Source organism: Mercenaria mercenaria, chromosome 11, assembly GCF_021730395.1.
Source record: "Mercenaria mercenaria strain notata chromosome 11, MADL_Memer_1, whole genome shotgun sequence".
Classification (NCBI taxonomy): domain Eukaryota; kingdom Metazoa; phylum Mollusca; class Bivalvia; order Venerida; family Veneridae; genus Mercenaria; species Mercenaria mercenaria.
Window position 1 is genome coordinate 21,316,009 of NC_069371.1, and position 21,706 is coordinate 21,337,714.

Sequence of the window (21,706 nt, forward strand, 5' to 3'; positions counted from 1 at the left end):
GATTATGCTTTTTTATGTGTAGGTTTCTAAATAAAAATGATTAATCAAACCTAAATTTAGCACAGAGTCACTAAAAGAAAACCTGCCCGTATATTATTTTCCAATCCAATGAAATTTAGTACAGATATTGCTTTTGAAAATTACAATGATGTCAACGATAAAAACAGAGGAAGGACCAATCTACTTCTTGGACATAATCAGGGGAAGTAACTGACTAATGTTCCCCATTCACTTTTATCAAATCAGCATCCTTTAACAGATCACAGATATCAGGTTGTTATGTTGAATGTAAATTTCTTTTACCTCATCATCATCATCAAGACGCACTCTCTTTAAGGCTACAATTTCCTGAGACTCTCGATTCTTGGCTTTAAACACTGTTCCATACGTTCCTACAAAAAAGACATTTTATAGTTTTAGATTAAAAACGAAGGCTACCAAATGATCTATCTGTTTTGATATCACTGGCACACTATTCTGAGCACCACAGCAGGTGGTGGTGGCAGCAACTTGCACATATCAAGCTTACAAAATACAACAAGCAAATTCAGTGAAATTTTATCTCCCACTGAATAGGCTGTTTTATGAATGAGCGGACTATATTTTGAAAGATATTTAATTACCAGATATACAAAAGTTATGAATAAAAGGATCATGCAATGGTTTACTGGTTCCATTTTTTACCAAATCAAGAGGGAAAACGCCTTACAGTGATCTTTATTTTTATTAAGTTTTTATGAATATCCATAAATGGGTTACTTTGTTCTGACGGAATTTATGAATTTCAAAACAATTAAAGGGCAATAACTCTGCAGTTACTGAAGAGGTCCTTACGAAAGATAAGCATGCACCAACATCCTGCAGTGATCCATATTTGTATTAAATTTCATGAAGATCTATCAATGGATTATTTTGTTACGACACTGTTCAAGGATTGTTAAACAGTTAAAGGGCAACAACTCTTAAGTTAATATAATGATCCTGACAAAAGTTATGTATGCACCACAACCCTACAGTGATCTATATTTGTGTAATTTTTCATAAAGATCCATCACAAAAAAAATGTTTGTTTCCGGTATCCCGACCGACCCTAAACTTTTGGCCCGACCCTAAATGTTTTTGGAGAATTTTCTTTTTCAAAATTGCACTTTTTATGCTTTAAACATGGTCAGTGATGTTAGAAATCAACTTACTGATTTTTTTTAGCATGTTACCGGAAACAAAGACTTTTTTTAGGCCTTAATTACAGTCAAAAATCCTTATTTTTTTATCAAATCAAGGAGAAAAACTCTGTTTTTACTGGGGAATTTTAAATTCAGAATTGGGAAAAAACACTTTTTCGCTTTGGGATTACTTATAGAGGAAAAAAGCCCCGAGTCCTAAATTACATTAATATTGTTGTTTATCACATCAATCAGGCCAGAAATAAAATATGTGTGTTTACAGTTCCCTGCTCCAACCTAAAATTTTACCCCAACCTAACATGTTTTTGATGATCGAGAAGAATAAAATTATTGCCATTAACAGTATCACTATCAGGTCACCGACAAACTTGATGTCGCTTCTCATACGTTCCGTTTGTTGCTTTCTGCATCTGAACTTTCGTTGAACATGCTTTCAATCAACTTGCCCATTCCTGCATAGAAATAATTCATCGCATAGAATATGTCCCGTTTTTTGTTTTACAGTAAAATTACACTGCGGTGCCTACAGTTGTTTCCCCGCTTCTACAAATCATAACGATTATCAAAGAATGCTGCCATAAATAACTTCCAATCATAACTGGTAATGTGGTATTTCCCAAATTGCGTGTGCACTATGGTGAAAAATACATGTCATGAGATTTCGGTTTTCCCTAAGTTTTTTGGTCAAGTAACCTAAACACAGGTATTTTTCTCTGGTCTAACAGCAAAGTGCAGATGTGGGTAAGGCTAAGAGGAATGGCAACTTAAAAATTTCAGATAATAAAACTAGCAACCAGGTAAGCCCAATGCATAAGGCTAGGCAACCACAAGAATTGCTGGCATACAACAATACAACATTTATAGTTGGTTTACAAATGTATTTTTCTGGTAATAGTCCCCTCTACGGAATGAAGTGTGTTATATCCACCTCAATCCCCAACTACCATCCCTAAGAGTGTCTTAAACTTATCGATAGTAAATTATGACATTCAGAAGGGTTACTAAATCAACATATTTTTAACTCCTTTTAAAAGTTTTATTATTTTTGTTCATTCCGCACAGTCATAGTCAAAATAATTCGGCGTTCAGATTGTTTTATATTTGTGACGGGCAATCTAAACGTCAAAACTTTGAAGGACCAAAATAATGGAGGATAAATAGTGTTATTTCTAGAGCTCAGAAAGGGCAGGGTGCTCTTTTAGACGTGAAAGTTACCATAGCAGTAGTTGCATTTCTAGATGTCTACAGTTAATATATATTCCATTTATCTTTATTGCACACTTAAAAGAAATGTCACAGAATAAAGTGGTACATCTTCCCAAAGCCAGTAACATAGTTTACAAAGGCCTTTTACTTACTAGGTTAAACCATTCAAGCCTTTCTCTTAAAAAATGTCACCAAGAATGTCAACTTATTCATATGAATATGAAATAGTGGAGGGCTTTAATATAAGCTTAATCTTGAAACCAAGATCATGTTGTGAACAACATAGTAAAATGCCTGTTTCAAGCCCGACATTGTAAACTAATAATTATCAAAAGTCATTTTATGTTGATCAGGTCTTTCATCAATATTTTATTAACAGTAAAGTGCTATCACAGTCAGGTTAATGTTTACTAGAACGCATATCCAAAATATACTATCCGGACACTGGTACAATTTAGGAATGTTGTCTAAAAGTAGTTTTTATTCAGTTTACATGAACCACTAGGGTAAACCAGAGATAGTGCCTCAAATTTTGATGTTTCTCATCATAAAAAATACACCGACAGTCAGCTTTATAGAAAAATTGCATACAACATCAGGAGTAATAAGACTCGTGAACGGACATTCTAAATTTATTTTTACTTTCGATATTCATTAAAATTTGTGCATTTTCTAGTTGAAATTACAGTAGAATCAATCTGCACTGATATATACTTGTTATTATACTAAACAATGGTCTAATTTAAATTTTGCACAAAGGAATCTAGGGCACTTTTCACGTGCTCAGTAATCGCGATCATCATCAGCTGGCCGCTTACGAAAGCCTTTTTGACATTACACAGGATCCATTCTCTTGATCAATTAGTTTTAACACTTCATTGATTCTCATTACCTGTGTGCGCTCGCCGTGACGTAATTTGCTGATGAAAAAATCGTCAAGGCATGTCAACAGGGAAATTGGCGGGATTTAGCAGAAGATCAAAGGCAAGAGGGCACATTTTAAGGGCAGCGTGGCCGCAGTAAAAATGGGCAAGGCGGGGCGCCCCGCTGCGTCGCTCTAGAAATAACACTAATAAATCAAAGTACACAGTCACGTAAAGTTATTGGTTTTATCGCTTACGCATACTGTCATGTGTACGGTAAACGTTAATCGTGTACAATACATACATACAATGACATAGGTTTAAATCACCAGAAAATTCGTAATATTGGATATTACTTAAATTTTTTCAATAAATCAATGAGGAATTGAATCCCCTTTCAATACATGTAAGTTTTATTTGAATTTATGACCAATTTGTGAAATAATTGGCATTTAAACCTATAGCATGTAAAGCGTTGGCAGCGACAGGGTTCTCACTAGCAATTTCAAGTTGCAGTCCTGGGACTCCCAAAGCTGAAAAAGTTGCAGTCCAAACTACTAACTAGACCTGACAGACAGGCTTAAACTTTCGTCAAATTAAGTGTAGACCGACAGACATTTTGTAATCACAATTCTTCACCCAAATATTGTTAAGGTGAGATAAAAAGGTAAATGTAAAATAGGTAAAATGTAGTCAAAAATTAATGTATGACAAAATCACCCCTGGAACCCCCCCCCCCCCCCCACCCTACCGCCTGCTGTTTCTGGTCTTCCTGGACAATATCCTGAGAAATTATCAAGGTGGACAAAATCCCCCTTTGAAAATACCAAGTTGGACAAAATCCCTCGTGATAATTGTTTTCTTTACCTTTTTATTTCAGAATGGGAACGTATATAAACATACATTGAAAAAATAAAATATATGAACAATTATACTTTAATTTTAATACTTATTAAGAGCATAACGTTAAAACATTCGGTCTAAAATATTTTAAGAATGCACAGTATGTCTATGATCAACATATTAATAAATGCTTCTTCAGTAACAATAAAAATAAACATCAGCGATTTTGCAGAAAAATAATCACGTTACTAAGACCGACATCGACAGCATCTTAAAATTACTCGGACATTTGTAATTAAGCCTAATTATCACTTTTTCTAAAAACATCTTGAAAACTGCCTGGTAATTAGTACGTGAGAAAACAATCAAAGTTACTTCAAAAACCACGTAATCCGTCGTTAACAATTAGAACTTGTCACCTATGCAGTCACGCCGACAATCACATGTATTCGAGTTGATCATACATATGCCGCCTGTCTCGCGGTGTACTGGAAACGGACAACTCTGATTGGCTATACGCGGCTATCGGTGACAAGTGAGTAACTCCGCGGCCCGCCCACATTTTGCTCTCAAGTCAAACCTTGTGTATCAGTGTTCGAAATAAGCGCCTGCCCGATTGCCCTGGCAAGTAAAAAACCATGACGGGCAAGTAAAACTGACTGCTGAATTGCCCGACGGGCAAACTGTGAAAACAGTCTTTGACTTAAACCGCCAGCTCGAAGCCAGAGTCGAGTAATTTGCAGATCAGTCAAGTATAAAATCCAACCTTCACGCTCGGCCCTAATATCCAACAAATGTCAATGGTGTACACTTATGTTTTCAAAGGAGAACAAAATCAATACACCGTGACATAACTTCAGTTAATGATGTGATTAGCTCTGCCCCGTAACTAATCAAAGCGGTGTGTAACTCTTGATGTCTGACTGCCTCCTAAAACATCATGTTTAATAAAGAGACCGTCAGTAAATCGTGTTTTATAAAGAGACCGTCTGTAAAATGTAAACCGTCATTCAGATCAGCTGACCTGTTGAGAAGGCGCTGATTGCCGATAATAAAAAGAAGTACATGCATTTGGCTCGGATTAAGTTGGTAAGTCGTTTGCTTCGAAGTCGGAAGACAATAGAAATAATTGTCACAATGATACCGACAACTCCAGCACAAAAAGATAAATGAATATATTTTATTTGCAAATTGGTGAGTAAATAGACAGTTCAAAGTCAAAGTTAAAAACTTTTTACCGATGAATAATAAATTTGCTGCTTACTTTGAAATTTCGAAAATTATAAATCCTACTTTTACAGTATTAAAAAAAAAAACCCACACACAAACACACTTCAATCCGTCTCCTATTTAGGTTACACAACTGATATCTATGACAAATTTTGACAGCCTTAAATAAACCACCAGCACATGGCAGCTGACTTCAAAGGCAAATTTTCCTTTATTGATTTTCGGTATTGCTCTTTGATGTGGGATGAAAGTTAACTGGTTGGACATTGCCAGGTGACTGACGTAATTTGACATAATTCTACATCACAAGTATAAAACTGTACTTGTTTTTGTGGATTTTCATTATGTAGAGGAAGAACAGTAAGTTTGTTGATTTTAATATTTAATGCTGACTGTTGCTATACTTATAATAAAACTATAAAATAGTTTTTGTTAAATATAATGTTTTCTTATTATTCTAGTGGTCCTTTTCTTTAAATTCTATTACTTCACACCATGTTTTGCACCAATAAAATATGAAGATGATATTCCTGATGATGATGATGGTGATAAGGGTCATTGTACAAAGTAATACTAGGACTCCAAGAAAATTTAAAAGGGACTGCAAAATTTGAATGTTAGGCAGTACTGACTCCATGAAATTGAATCCTTATGGAAGCCCTTCTGTGAATGAGAAATATAACTTTGATGATTAGGATAATGATGAACCAGAGTTACCACAGGAGGCTGTGTTTTCATTTGTTCTGACTTTCAGAGAATAAATAATAAAGAAAATGTTGACTACATTCATTTACAGGAATGTATTTCTACAAAGCAATGCTGTTTCATTTCATACAATGCTGAAATACAAATTATTTTCAAGCTAGCAAAGTTAACTTGAATTTTAGCTAGTACTATTTTAAAGGCACTAGCCCGAACTTTCTGGGATTGAACGTGTTTTTAAAGAAAAGATCCAGGGCAAGTTGGAATCTAAGGGGGCAAGTTGAAATCAGTTTTAGGTTGCCCTAGGGGCAAGTTGGAATTCAGATTTATTTCACACACTGTGTATTCGCAGGTTTACGTAATCAATTAATTTTCATTGCGTCTCACTGCAGAAACGTGCATCCGGGGACTCTCAAGCTGCAATAAACACGCGTATACCGGGACCAATTATGCGTACATAGACGCCAATTTCGGCGTTTCCGAGAACCCTGAGCGATGAAAATTTCATCGGAAACTGCTTCAACTATTTTGGTCTTTCGAGTGTTTGACTCGAGTGGGGATATTGCCCATATGAAAAAAATCTCAATATTTCCTAGGATCGCGTCAAATTAGTTGGACTAATTCTGCATATAGAGGGGACTATCACTGGATATTGCTCTTGAATGTAGAACAATAGTGAATCCCACAAAATCCAGTGCCAATGGTGTCTGACCAAAAATATCTATCTATAACAATATCTATCATATATTATCTACAAATAATGACTATGTCCGAATACAAGTGTCCGAATACATAGCTTATAATATGAGGCCAAATATCAAATTAATAAAACTGTAAAATATCAAACTGAAGTGCATTCAAAGGTATTCCTAAATCAATCATCAATAAAATGAACTAACTATACATACCTTCCCCGATCTTCTCCAGTTTTTCATATTTTTGCATTTCTCTATTTTTTGTGCATCTGTTTAACGAAGACGCTTGTAGATTACACTAAAGCCCGTTTATGTACGTTATGTGAAAATATTGAGTAATTATATTAAAAATAGAGAGATAGAATTATGTGATTATTGCAAAGAGAGGCTGTTCGCAGATGATACGATAGTCTATGTTATGGTAATATCCAAAAGTGATGTCCAAGCTCTACAGTAAGACCTTTTAAGCGGTATGACTGAATAGCGAAATCTAGTAGATTTCGCGAAATCTAATCAAATTAGCGAAATCTAGACATAAAATTCAAACTAATGAATATTTTTAAAAATCGTTTAAAGCTTTTATTAAAGATATAAATTTACGTGTGTATGCCAATTTTCAAGAAAATATATTTATATTTAAGGTGTTTTTAAGCGAAAAACGAATACGGGTCTAGATTTCGTCCGATTCTACATGCGCGGAAATCTCAAGTGTCAGGCAAAATCAAGATATAAAATTTAAAGTGATGAATTTTCTTTCTAAATCTTTTTAGGTTTTTATTAAGAATATATTTATAAGTTTGCATGTCAATTTTCAAGAAAAAATATTTATATATAAGGTGGTTTTGAAACGAAAAAAGTATACGGGTGATGATTTCGCCAGAGTTTATATGGGCAGAAATTTCAAGTGACAAGTAAAATCAAGACATAAAATTTAAAGTGATGATTTTTAAAAAAAAATCCTTTAAAGGTTTTATTCAGAATATATTTCTACGTGTGCATGTCAATTTTCAAGAAAAAATATTTATACAAAGTTTGGTTTTAAAACGAAAACGTATACGGATGTTGATTTCGCCAGATTTTATATGCGAAGAAATCTCAAGTGACAGGCAAAATCAAGACATAAAATCTAAAGTGATGAATACTTTTTAAAATCCTTTTAAGCTTTTATTAAGAATACATTTCTACGTGTGCATGTCAGTTTTCAAGAAAAAATATCTATATTTAGCAAGGTTCTGAAAAGAATATCCTATGCGAGTGTTGATTTCGTCCTATTCTGCGCGAAAAAAACAATCAACTCGAAAAATTAAAAGTTTGTATTATTTATTAAAATCGTGTTGAGCCGTTATTGAGAATATAATTATGTTTGCACGTGTCATAGTTATCAATCATCATCTAAATTTTTTAATACCTGAAAGAGATTGTATTCAACAATGATTGGAGAAAGAATGCATATATGAATGACATTAAGAAAATGGGCCATATCCTAAACATTTAACTTCAATTTAATTCTTAGAAAGACGTTTTCATATGGAAAATGTGTTAATGAAAAATAAATTGCAAATCTAAATAATTACTGTTTGTCACATAATAAATTAATAATTGTCGGATGATATAAATCAGCTCAGTTTTGACCAAATGATTACCTGCTGCATTTCGCACCTCTTTAAACGTGTGAGAAAACCACCTTTAATTAAATTATCGTTGGATTAAATTTAATTTGATTAACTAATCAACTGTATGTGCCGACCAGTGTGACGACCGTTGTATCTTCTGTGAGGTAAGATTAGAAATATTTAACTTACAGAAATCAAATTTTTGTAGAAAATTATAGTCTCTGTATATCAACGGATTGCAGTTCCGTGAAAATTGTTGGAACGAGCGTAAAACACAATCGCATTTTTTAGATACATCTGGGGTTATTTTCGTCATGTTGAAATCTTAATTTCAAATCCAAGTGATGTTTAAATATTAGTGTACTGATTATACATTCATAGACTTTTAAAATCGGTCACGACTATAACTGCGATATTTTTAATAATATTTAAATTACACGACTGAAATTTCATTCCTTAAAACTTAAAAGAGTTGATTTTGCCTCTCAGTTGAGATTTTAGCGCATATAAATTCTGGCGAAATCAACATCCGTATAAGTTTTTCGTTTATTAATCATACTAAATATAAATACTTTTTCCTGAAAATTGACATGCGCACATAGAAATGTATTCTTGATAAAAACTTAGAAGGATTATCAAAAAATATCCATCACTTTAAATTTTATGACCTGTCACTTGAGATTTCCGCTCATATAGAATCGGGCGAAATCTAGGCCCGTATAATTGTGTTTTTCGCTTCAAAACCACCAGAAATATAAATATTTTTTCTTGAAAATTGACATGCTAACGTATATTTATATTCCTGATAAAAGCTTTGTGTATTGTGTTGTATATTGCCACCGCGTGCATTGCATGTAACACTGTCCCACTGCAACACGGTCCAGTTATTATCACACCTTCCTTATTTGATTAAATTACCAGATTATTATGAAAATAAGTAGCAACTTTAAAACCCAATTTAGATTTAATATTGGAATAATGCATCAAGATACACACGTATACTTTATACAAAACAATACTATTTTTCGACATATAAATGTGGAATTATATAATAAATAATACAAACTTATAATTAACGATTTGATTTTGCTTCCGCGCAGAATAGGATGAAAGGAACACTCTTATAGGATTTTCTTTTCAAAACCATGCTAAATATTAGTATTTTTTCTTTAAATTTGACTTGGACAGGTAGAAATACATTCCGAATAAAAGCTCAAAATGAGGTTTAAAATATTCATTACCTAAGAATACAAGTCTCGATTCTGTCTGACAAAATGAGAGTTTTGCGCATATAGAATCAGGCAAATTCATAGGCTTTCTTTTCAAAGCCACACTAATTATTATTATTTCTTGAAACTTAAAATGGATACGTAGAAATATATTCCTAATTAAAGCTCACAAGGATTTTTTTTTTAAAAATCTCATTCCTTAAAATTTTAAGATTTGATTTTGCCTCACAGTTGAGATTTCAGGGCATATAAAATCGGGCGAAATCAACATCATTATATGTTATTAATCATATTAAATATAAATATTTTTTCCTGAAGATAGACATGCACACGTAGAAATTTATTCTGAATAAAACCTTTAAATGATTTTCAAAAAATATCCATCACTTTCAATTTTATGTCTTGATTTTGCCTGCCACTTGAAATTTCTGCGCATATAAACTCTGGCGAAATCATCACCCGTATACGTTTTTCGTTTCAAAACCACCTTATATATAAATATTTTTACTTGAAAAAATGACATGCAAACTTATAAATATATTCTTAATAAAAACCTAAAAAGATTTAGAAAGAAAATTCATCACTTTAGATTTTATATCTTGATTTTGCCCGACACTTGAGATTTCCGCGCATGTAGAATCGGACGAAATCTAGACCCGTATTCGTTTTTCGCTTCAAAAACACCTTAAATATAAATATATTTTCTTGAAAATTGGCATACACACGTAAAATTATATCTTTAATAAAAGCTTTAAACGATTTTTAAAAATATTCATTAGTTTAAATTTTATGTCTAGATTTTGCCTGCCACTTGAAATTTCTGTCCATATAAACTCTGGCGAAATCATCACCCGTATACGTTTTTCGTTTCAAAACCACCTTATATATAAATATTTTTTCTTGAAAATTGACATGCAAACTTATAAATATATTCTTAATAAAAACCTAAAAAGATTTAGAAAGAAAATTCATCACTTTAGATTTTATATCTTGATTTTGCCTGACACTTGAGATTTCCGCGCATGTAGAATCGGGCGAAATCTAGACCCGTATACGTTTTTCGCTTCAAAACCACCCTAAATATAAATATTTTTTCTTGAAAATTGGCATGCAAACGTAGATTTACACTTTTAACAAAAGCTTAAAAGGATTTTTAAAAATATACATTAGTTTACATTTTATGTCTAGATTTCGCTAATTTGATTAGATTTCGCGAAATCTACTAGATTTCGCTATTCAGTCATACCCCCTTTTAAGCCTCGAAACCAGAGAGTCCGATTGGTCCATAGAATTCAATCCAGACACAAGTGTGAAGTCCTCAGAATCAGTCGCAAAAGAAACCCTGTAATCTTCCCCTATGACATCATATATAATCGGCTGATTCTGCAAAATATCTAGATGTAACTATCAGCAAAGTAGCATAACTGAACAGACAAATTTTGTGAGACAGCTAACTAAACATTCGGATTTTCAGACAGCTTAGGATTCAGTCTATCAGTCATTTAGTCTTTTGCATAGTTATGCAGATGGAAGTGTCTAAACGTCAAATAAGTAGGAGTCTAGAGTTCCTTTTACCGGATCTCCAGACAACAGTCATACGTATTGACTGTCTGAATGTCAAGTAATATTATTAAAGTAATATATAGCAATAGGAGGAAGAACGTTATGATAAGTTATCGTAAAGTTATGTTTTAAGCAACTTTTAATACTTTCTTATGCTTTGTGTAAATGCTTTCAGCTGTCGTTTCACTTTTGGAAGAAACGTTGAATGTAAAACTTTCAAATGACATCATGACAACGATTTTCGTTAGTCATCGTTATTTACTTTTAAACAGCAAAACAGCAAAACAAATTAGGAGTTAATAGGTACAATGCAAGAATGAAATACTAAAGAAATTAATTAATAACTAATTAATCTGTGTAGCGTGAAGACTGCTTAGAATTTAGTAGTATCCATCTCATTTTTCCTCGTGACTGAAGGATAATATTTAGTTTTATCATTACTTTTTTATATGTATCTTTTTTTTCTTTACAATCCAACCGAAACACTCATGACTGTTGTTTTTTTTCAAGTAAAACTTATTTCAGTGAAAAAAATGACAAGATACAAGATACAAGAAGATACAAGAAACTTTATTTAACGTCGTATATTTCATATAACAAATACCATTAGCTTAAAGCTATTTCCCGACAAACATTGGTAAGGTAGTAACAAACTAAAAGCGGCTGTAAAGGAAAAAACACACAGTTAAAGGTTAAAGCAAGGCATAAAAGGTAAGGGAAGTAACCCTCTTACAGCAGATATATATTACTGACATGGTTACTCCCCGCTGTGCAAATAAGAGGGAATAAGCATACACAAGATACATGCATAAAAAGAGATTGGAGTAAAAACAAATAAATAGATATAAATAAAATTAGTAGTTGACAGTCGGGTAATGTGACGAGTGCATGACAAAACCTAGTTCCCTAAGTAAAAGTACTTGTATTTCAGACTACCGAAAGAAAGATGTAGAATGGAAAAAACGGGCCTGAGAGGGTCATACACAGTACCGCACCCGCATCTGCCGTCTACCATAATATCACTAAAATTAAGAGCAATCTGTAAATTTGAAAAATTATGTAAGCAATTAAATAGCTGTGTAAAAATAGGAGAAAAACAAACCACATACTTTACTAATTAAATTATCAATATTCGGTTAAAAATGAAGACTTATGGTAAAAAAAAAACGGTCTAAATCTGTCTTCGTCTGGTTCCGCCAGCTGGACGGCCAGTGCACACGTGCTGAAACTCGACCAGGTGATGGAGAAAGAAATGAATGAAAAATCTATGAAAAAAAATACCAAAATAACAAGCAGTATGGTAATGTGCGAAAAGAGTTGATCATAAAGAAAAAAACTAAGCACATATAGTGGGTAAACACATAAAAGCACGAAAGCTCAGAAAAACAAATAATAACTGGTAAAACAAAGATATAGCACTAACTAAATATAGCACGCAAATAAATAAAGCAACATAAAAAAAGCCAAGCAGCGAGCAGCTATGTACACATGGCGCATTTACATTTGGGACCTGTCCAGGTGCGGCTCAGCCTGACAAATTCTTTGTATTCATGTGCAGTCCTTATATCATTTGGCAGGCTGTTCCACATCCGAACGGCCTCAAACCTAAAAGGGGTCTTGCCATACCTGACTGTCTTCACTGCTGGGATTTTTATTGTTTTCGTATCATGGACAGATCCATGAGAATGGCGCCGACATATATATTTTCATCTAGGGCCTTTTCCCAATCATCAACCAAACGAATAAGTGTGGTTTGGCAGCCAAGGGATGGTCTAAGTGCTGCAAGGAAGTGGGTGAAAGATATTACTGAAGTGGGTATTTAACTGGTTGCAAATTTCAGTTTTGACACAGTGGGAAGGATACTCACTAGCATATAGTTCCTTTGGATAAAGGGGTCATCTTTTTTTTATAGAGTCGGATAACCTGTGCTAAGCCTTGTTTTAATTTGGATGTAAATTGACCTTTATTTAGGATTGAATTAGCGATAGCAGTGATAGGAGGGGTAAGACTGCGACCTAGCTTTGGTTATTTTTAATGGTATACCGTCCACTCCTGTGACCTTTTTACTACCCAGTTTTTAATACTTTTAGTGGTGTTAGATTCTGGAATTGGAGAAAATTCAAAGGTGTTCTGGTTAGATATAAGGTCTTGTCTTTAAGAATAATATGACTGTTGTTTTTGTGATAAGAAAAGTTTGATGGTTGGCCCTCCAGTTAGCATCAGTTTTATTTTGATTAAATTTGTTTCTAGCTTGTCTGGTTTTACAATACAATGCAATACAATACAAATTTTATTTAAAGCCGGTGCATATATGTAACAGGAAAACATTAGCTATGTATAGCTATTTACCGACATACATAACAAAGACAAGTAACATGCAAGATCATCATATGAGTTATACACATATATTAATCATAAAATAGGCATATACATTTAAGTAAATACATTCATGTTAAGACCTGTGAGGGTAGCGCTAATCTTGACCAAGGGCCTAAATACTTCTCTAAAATGAAAAAAAAAACAACATAAAACCTACAAGGGGAAAAAGACACAAACTGTGTATATTTAAGAATTTTTTTTAAAAAAATCAACTATTACCTCCGATCAGATTTGAGGTAAACTGATTAGCACTACTCTCCCAGGGGTTCAATAAGAATTGCTCCATTACAATAATGGTAATATTAAAACTACAATTTCCTAGCGTACATAAATAAATAAAAGCACATACTTGGTCAGGCTAAATCATACCAAAACTGGGAAAAGGCAAAGGAAAGCTAAAGCAAAAACACACAAAAACATGCAAGCTAAATTGAAAAAGCACGCAGAAAAGCTAAACAAAACGATGACTGGAAATATGAGCAAAACGAACAGGAGCAGCTCTCACCGTTCCAGGCATTAATCATACTCTTGAAGTGATGGAAGTTCGTCTCCTCCCTAAAATGCCGAGGAAGCGAATTCCATAACTTTGGTCAAAGAACTAAAAATACATTTATTTTTATAGCTCTTTGCTTTGGTTCACTGGAACGAAGAGAGCTACTGTCGTAACTTTTAGTTCTTACCTGAGGCAAGATTGCTGTATTAGTGTATCTAAAAGAATAAGAATTTTCTTTTGATTTTAACTAAGTCATGCAAATAGGCTGGACCATGTTTGTTTACAATTTTAAAAACCTCCAGAGCCATTGTCCTCAGCCTTCGTATTTTCGAAGTTGGCAGTTTAGATTTATCAAGGAGAGTTTAAAAAATAGACTTTCTATATATAAGGTGGGGATGTTTCTTAAGGATGTTTTCTTTAACAAGTGCGTGTTCATCGACAATTTCTTTCAGTGGGTACTCATGGGCCAAGTATACATCGTTGACAGATTTTCTGAACAGCATGACATGATAAGTTAGTTATTATAGTTTAAACTGTCGCAAGCAAATTATAGCGAAACAGAAGTGTATGATGTTCACGTAGTCGTACCAATACGTGTTTGAAATCGCAACCTATCTATTTTCTGTCAGTCACATAGCGACTGTTTACCGGTAGTGTTCCCTTTGATTTATCAGAATCAATGACTGCATCCCGCACATTATGTGTATAAGGCATGCAGCTCCGCCTTTATCGGCTTTACATCGCACCGTACACGGTATAATACGGTGCTTATTACGTCGTTTATCCTATCGAAATTCGCCAAACGTTTGCCTGATATAGATCTATTATTTGGCGTCGGCGAAGCACAAAGAAATTTAAAATGCAGCAGCCGCAACGTTATCCATCACAAGTTCCTCAGATGAGATCATATCCTCAGCCTGGATATCCATCGGTATGATATAAGAGTAAAGATTTAACCTCTGCCAACATAGCTAGTCAAAAATATTATGTAGAAATTATTGTGTGGGTGGGGTAACCACCGGTTCTGTTTTCCACCAATGGGCTAAGAAAGTTGATGAATAAAACTGAAACTGAAGGTTTTTGTCTAGAACATGAATAGGCAGATATTTTCCAAACAACAAGGGCATGAATAGTCGAACTAATCCAACGTATACAGTTTGTTTCACAGACACATGGGGTCTGGAACACGAATTCCGGACCATTCACTCCCAAGTCTTTTCCTCCCCTGACTATTCACTCCCAAAATGGGAGTGAATAGTCACCTTATGGGGTGACTATTCACTCTCATTTCATTTTTTTCTATTATGACAATTCAAAACTATTCAATGTTTAATATTTAGGTTGGAACTGAATTCTAAATAGATATTCCAAGAATATTTGAATATATTGCAAGTATGATATATAGTATTGAAATTTCATATCTCTATATATAACTGAAACTGGATAATTTGATTAAATGCTATACATTACAATGATATATTCAATGACATTGTACGTAATAACAATAATAATTATTATAACAATAGTAATAATGACAATAATAATAGAGCCTCGTCAAGCCGAAAGGGTCCTTATGGTATTTTTTTTATTGCTTTTACTGTTTTCCATTTTCTGAAAGAACGATTTATTTTGTCTCGGAAACCGAAGTTTGAGTTGCCTATCATCAGCAATCATTGAAATATGAATAAGATGTAATTTAATTAAGTTATGTATTGTTACTACAGCATCTTTGATGTCCTTTGATGATTTAACCCTTTACCACACAGAACAGAAGCCAAAGTAACCTCTTTTACATAACACTGATAAGTGATAATCAATAATCAATAATCGGTATATGGCTGATAAAGGTGACTGTCTTATCTGAACAGAGGTGTTGGCATTATTTTGTGATTACACACACACATGTTAAAAATGTCATTATTTTAATATTTTCTGTAAGTTTGACATTATTTTTGTCAATATAAAGTTTATAGCAATTTAAATTCTCTTTCCGATGATACAAAATTTATTGTAGTTTCTCTTTGAGTTTCGAAGATATAAAGTGTTAAAGTACGGGAATATATATTTTTAGGCATAAAATTCTTTTTTGGATTACTTTCACATTGAAATTCATATACAATTTCATTTTGATGTTTGAAAGTTTGATTTATAGTTAATAGACTTATCTTCCGAATCGGAATAGGTAAGTATTTTTATATAAAAAACAACCATCAAACTGAATAACACTACAAAAATAACGGATCGTAAAATTTCTGAAAGTGCAAAAAGATCGTGGAGATCGAGACTCGTAACCGACTACAGTATTCTTGTGCTAAAAATTAAATATTTTTAAGATAATATTACGTAATATTTTGATGATCAAACGTCGGTACATCACGGGTGACTTCCGCAGCAATTAACTCTTGGGGTGTCATAAAATATTTGAAAGCCGCAGTTCTTCTGTTTTGATTAACACTTCCCGTTATTTAAGGCCATAAATTCCAAGCCATCGTATACACAAATTGTTGTTTAGGGGAAATCTGCATGCATCACGCGTGACCTTCATGACCTAACACATTTAAAAATACTTTGATGTTAAATGGTTGTTATTTTTAGAACGAGGAAAGCCCCGCGAAACGGCTAGTTGCAAGCAGTTTCTCAGTAATTTTCCATGACGTAGCGTCGTGCACATGTAGGAAAAAACCCCAGTGTCTTTCTTTGCAAAGTACTCGATAAATTTAAATAGTAACCACATGATCTTTTACGTAAATAATGATGACGAAATCCCATATTTTGAGTTAGTAAACATCCGGAATTTGTTTCTTTAGGAAAAGAACGAAAATAAAGCGATTGATTATGAGACACGGGATAAAACGATTCTGTTCAAATGGCCGTTAATCGGTATAATACGTTTCTATCGGGGAACCGATAGACACGGGTCAATACGTTTCTGTTTGGTAATCGATAGATACGGTGATAAACGTTTCCATGTGGGAAAGGGTTGATGAGAGAAGTGATATAAAAAAAATATGCATTGTTATAATAATTATCAATCGCTCATTGAAAAACTTGTTATAATCACCGTTATATTCCCTAGTATATAATCCAAGCATTTTAATTTATTTCATTCTTGAGTATTATTGTACATGCTAAATTTTATTCTGGTGTCATAACTGTTTGAAAAGTGAATTATGAAATGGATTATGTATAATATAATTGTAAATTAAATTTCATTAATTATGTCACAGTTATGAATTGACTGTAACAGGAAGGTTCGTCCGAGCAATCCCCCCGACTATCTTACTTCAAAATTTAACCACAGCCAAATATCTGATGGGAACTTTGATCAAATCAAAACAATAAACTAGAGATACCAAAAGCAAGAACAGAATTTTTTCATAAATCTTTGAGCTACTCCGGACCCACAATCTGAAATAACATACCTAATCATATATGCTCATCTGATACTCTTGCAAAATTCAAACAATCCTATCTTCAGTGGCACTTTTCTCAACCAAAATTACTATCAGAAAATAGTGACTACCAAATTATTTAAAGTTCCAACATATGCAGACTATTAATGTATGTCATTAACTTTACTTAGAATATTTTGTTTATTTATACATGTATACAATTTTATTTCATTTTTTTCTCTTTATTTTTGTATTTAGTGTTCTCTCACTATTGTTTATTTATAATCATGTTTATTGAACATATTTATACAGTGAACTACCGGTATATTGAAAATGAGCTCTGTCAAATAAGTCATCAGCTATAAATAAAGTTGTTACTTACTTACTTGGGTCAACGGATTTTTCGCTCATTTTTTTGCAGAATCAACATTTAAAAAAAAAAATTAGCTTCCGCTGGCTTCAGCTTTTGCAGACTGTTTTCAAAATATCGAAGAAAGCCTTTTTCACTGTGAAATGACAAGACTTCACAAAATTTATCCATTCTAAAATGTTGATCATATTGCCCATCAAAATCATATTGGTTTCGAGTGAATTTCAATTTTGACAACTTTTTTGAACACATTCGTAAAATACATGCTTTTGAGTTTATTGCAGTCAGTTGACCATCGCAAATTCACCTATTCAAAAGTTTGTGTAGAGCAAAAGGCATAAAATATTGTATATTTGTTCTGCAGGAGACCAGGGTACTAGACAGTGTTTGGGGACAGGTACCCATACCCTCAGGAAGGGGAATTTTTTGACATTTTAAGATGAAAAGGGAAAGTTTAAGCCATGTATATGTAACTACTTTTCACACTTATTAACACTGTTTTCAATCATTCCTAACTGATGTGACTATATTGCAACAGTAATCTTCCTTAGAGGCACTATATAATATTCAAAGAAATGGTTCATATCTATTTGTGTCAAACAACCTATGACATCAGGGGAATTTTCTTCTGAGAAAGGGGAAAAAACATATTACACTCGAAACCCGTTATAATGCTTCTCGATATACCGCGGTCATCGGTATAACGCTGTATGGCCTTGGCGCCAAAATTTTAGAGGGTAAAAAAAAATTTAAAAAAAAAAAAAAAAAAAAAAAAAAAAAAAAAAACGCGGATGTTACTTTATGTGATCATAACCAGCGTTAAAACTACAAGTACTTTAACACCTTTCCATGACAACTGTCACAAAAATCAATAATGGTCTGCTAGCTTACTTGTTTGCATATCGCCTTTGTTAAAGTTTCAATACATGTAGACATGTGACAATTAGGCAATCAGTACCGTGTCAAAATTAGATTGTTTGCATAACAAACGTGTAACATTGGTCAGTCAGCTATCAAACCGTTTAAGTTTGCACCAATATAGCAGATGACATGATCACTTGAGTGAAGAATAAAAAATCGAATTTTGTAATAAACTGCAGCCGTTTTTCGTAATCATCACACTCAATTCATCGGAAATAACGAAGATTCGACGCATACTGAGAATGTGCTCCCTTTATAATATCGTATATCAACGACGGTGATTTAAAAAATTTCTATCTTATTTATCGATTTCCTTCCATGTAAATCTATTCAAAATTAATTTTTTTAAGACTGTCCACGTTTTTTCTCTTTTAGTTACATACCCCCAGTGCAATTGCAGTGCATATGTAATTCTCACGACCGCGCACTCCTCACACAGCGTTATATATGTTTACTTCCGGGATACACAAATCCAATTTTCTTTTATAATCACGACAAAATGAGAAGATGACACAGCGTTATAATTCTTTTAATGTATTTTTCAGTAGCATTTAAGGTAAATAAATGTCCCGTTTATACGATTTTTATTTCTTATTAACATAAAACAGCGTCCAAAATACGTTACCGGTGGGTGGGGTATTGCGTATACCGCTGATACGATCAACCCGCGTTATAAATTTAACCCCGCTAGATCCGCGGGTCTCGAACCTTGGACCCCGACGACAGCGTTATAACGGGGTCCCAGTGTTATTTTAGGAGGGGAATGGTACCCATATTCGGCCCCAAAAATGGCCAAACGAGTGCCCTGGAGACTGGCATCCAGATCCATCGCTAACAAACATTTTTTTAAATATCTAGAAATAAGTTGTATATCTTAGACATTAGTGGAATATAGCAATAACAACGCTGTTCCAGGTTCGATAGCTTTTTAATAATGATGTTACATACAAAATATTGCAAGGATGTGAAGGCGTTTACGTTACGTCAAAGCGTGCAAATTCACGACATGCTATATTTCTTAAGAAGGCTTTAAAACTTAATTATTGACAAACTATAGAATCTACTACAGAAACACATGAGAATTTGCTGTTTTTAATACTTTATGATTCAATTTTTGTTTAAGTCTCATTTCCTCAAAAATTCCTTAATTTTGTTTTTATAAGATTGTTTTCATTACACTCTATGTTTTGTATTATTTTTGTTGCACTAACAATGATACTTAAAAAAAAAAAGTCTTAGGTAATTATTTATTTTATCTTACATATCTACATTAAAAAAATAAAAGTAGATAGTAGAAGTAGATAACTTTATTCACCCAAGGTATTATATAATACTACATGAGGATATACAAATAAATTTGAATAAAGCCAAAACTAGTTCCGGTAGTAACCTGCAAAAAAAAAAAAAAAAAAAAAAAAGAGTGCAATCAATTGTTAACAAATACATGTATATAAAGAGAAGTCAATAAATTAATAAATTATTCAGTTTTGTTGTCTCTAAATATAATCCAGCCAACAAACATACAAGCAATAATTAATTAACCTAACCTAACTTAACATAAATTATGTTATGTTGTGTTATCTTATGATGAATTTTAACTTTAAAGACATGAGAAGTATCAGTTAGCAATTTCTATATGATATTGATCTGAAAGGTGATGATTAGGGTAGCAACTTTCAATCAAGGAGTGTTAAACAAACACAAGTGATAATTGATGACTTTGTTAATATACAACTAATCAAGGATGTTACATCTCATGGTGATGAGATAATTGGTAGCTTTTAAGTATATCAAAGATGTTTCACAAATTATTTCACAAGGTATAAGGTAATGTTATTACAAATTAAAAATTTATCATGCACAATGCTATAATGACTTATGAAAATTTTGACCAAAGGATTAAAAAAAATATACACATAAAAATCAAAAGTTTTCTTTTTTCTTTTGATACAGTGAAGTATGAATTTTGTTAGAATATGTTTTCCAGTTACATTTTTAGTCTCTATTTATTGTTTCTATTAGTCCATTTCAATAAATGCAAACCCAAAAGTTCTCAGCAGTTTAAATTACATAATTAGGCCATCACAGTAAAGTTTTATTAAATAGGTATTTTCTTAATATACTCTCTCTTTTTCAATATTCTCTTTATACTGAAAATACTCAAAACAAAATAAACTTGCAATTTCAGAATATTAATAATTAAACTTGCATTTTTCAGAACTTATTAATAATCACACAGTCAATAATATATATAAAAAAATAAAAACCTTCATTAATATTTCCAAAATATATTTTGGATTATCTTTACCCCTCTCAGAAAAAAATAATCCTACAAATTTTCACAATACTCAGAATATATAATCTGCATTACAAAAAAAAAAAAAAAACATAAAACATTTCAAAATCATTAATTTTTATTGACCTCCCAATTATTAAAATATAATTTCTAGAGAACAAAATAAAAATGGGAGTGAAAAGTCACCTCTTTAAAGAAAATGGGAGTGAATAGTCAGGGGAGGAAAAGTCTTGGGAGTGAAAAGACCTGGGAGTGAAAAGACTTGGGAGTGAAAGAGCTGACACCCCTGGAACACCTAGTCCTAAATATAAGACCTGACATAACTCATATCACTTTATAAGTTCATTTTAATTGATATTTTACATTTTTTATTTTCCATGTTATGTCAAGTCTTAACGTTGAACTGAAATAACGTATAGCACAAAAATCGCTTCAGATTTGAATTTTGATCTGAAGGTTTTTAAACGACTCTGGCAAAAATGACTGTAACTTTCACATTGAGTATGAAGAATAATCATAAATGTGCTTTATGGCAGCAATTAAAAGTTACATTTTACCTTATTTGTTATTAATGAACCGATTAATTAATCCAGTATCCAATCCGTTGAAAGTTTTGAATAGTGGCACGGTAATAACCGAGGGTGTTCCGGATGTAAACATGATTTGCATATTAGAATTATTTCTTGAACGAAAGTTACCTTTTCGCTTTCTCATACAGAGAAACTAT

General features: G+C 32.8%; 2 protein-coding genes across 4 annotated transcripts in view; one reads left to right on the forward strand and one right to left on the reverse strand.

Annotated features, from left to right (window-relative positions):
* The window catches only part of LOC123532115 (cyclin-dependent kinase 5-like), a 31,884-nt gene extending 24,833 nt beyond the window's left edge, over window positions 1–7,051 (reverse strand). Inside the window, 2 exon segments of the mRNA XM_053518712.1 lie at window positions 304–392; window positions 6,937–7,051. Of these exon segments, the coding sequence (XP_053374687.1) occupies window positions 304–392; window positions 6,937–6,973 (126 nt within the window). The 5' untranslated portion in view covers window positions 6,974–7,051.
* A 7,732-nt stretch (window positions 7,052–14,783) lies between these two features.
* The window catches only part of LOC123532112 (SWI/SNF-related matrix-associated actin-dependent regulator of chromatin subfamily D member 1-like), a 117,917-nt gene continuing 110,994 nt past the window's right edge, over window positions 14,784–21,706 (forward strand). For all 3 annotated transcript variants that reach the window (XM_053518708.1, XM_053518710.1, XM_053518709.1), the window contains exon 1: window positions 14,784–14,931. In XM_053518708.1, coding sequence (XP_053374683.1) covers window positions 14,860–14,931 — 72 coding nt within the window. In that variant the 5' untranslated portion in view covers window positions 14,784–14,859. The remainder of the gene's footprint in view (window positions 14,932–21,706) is intronic.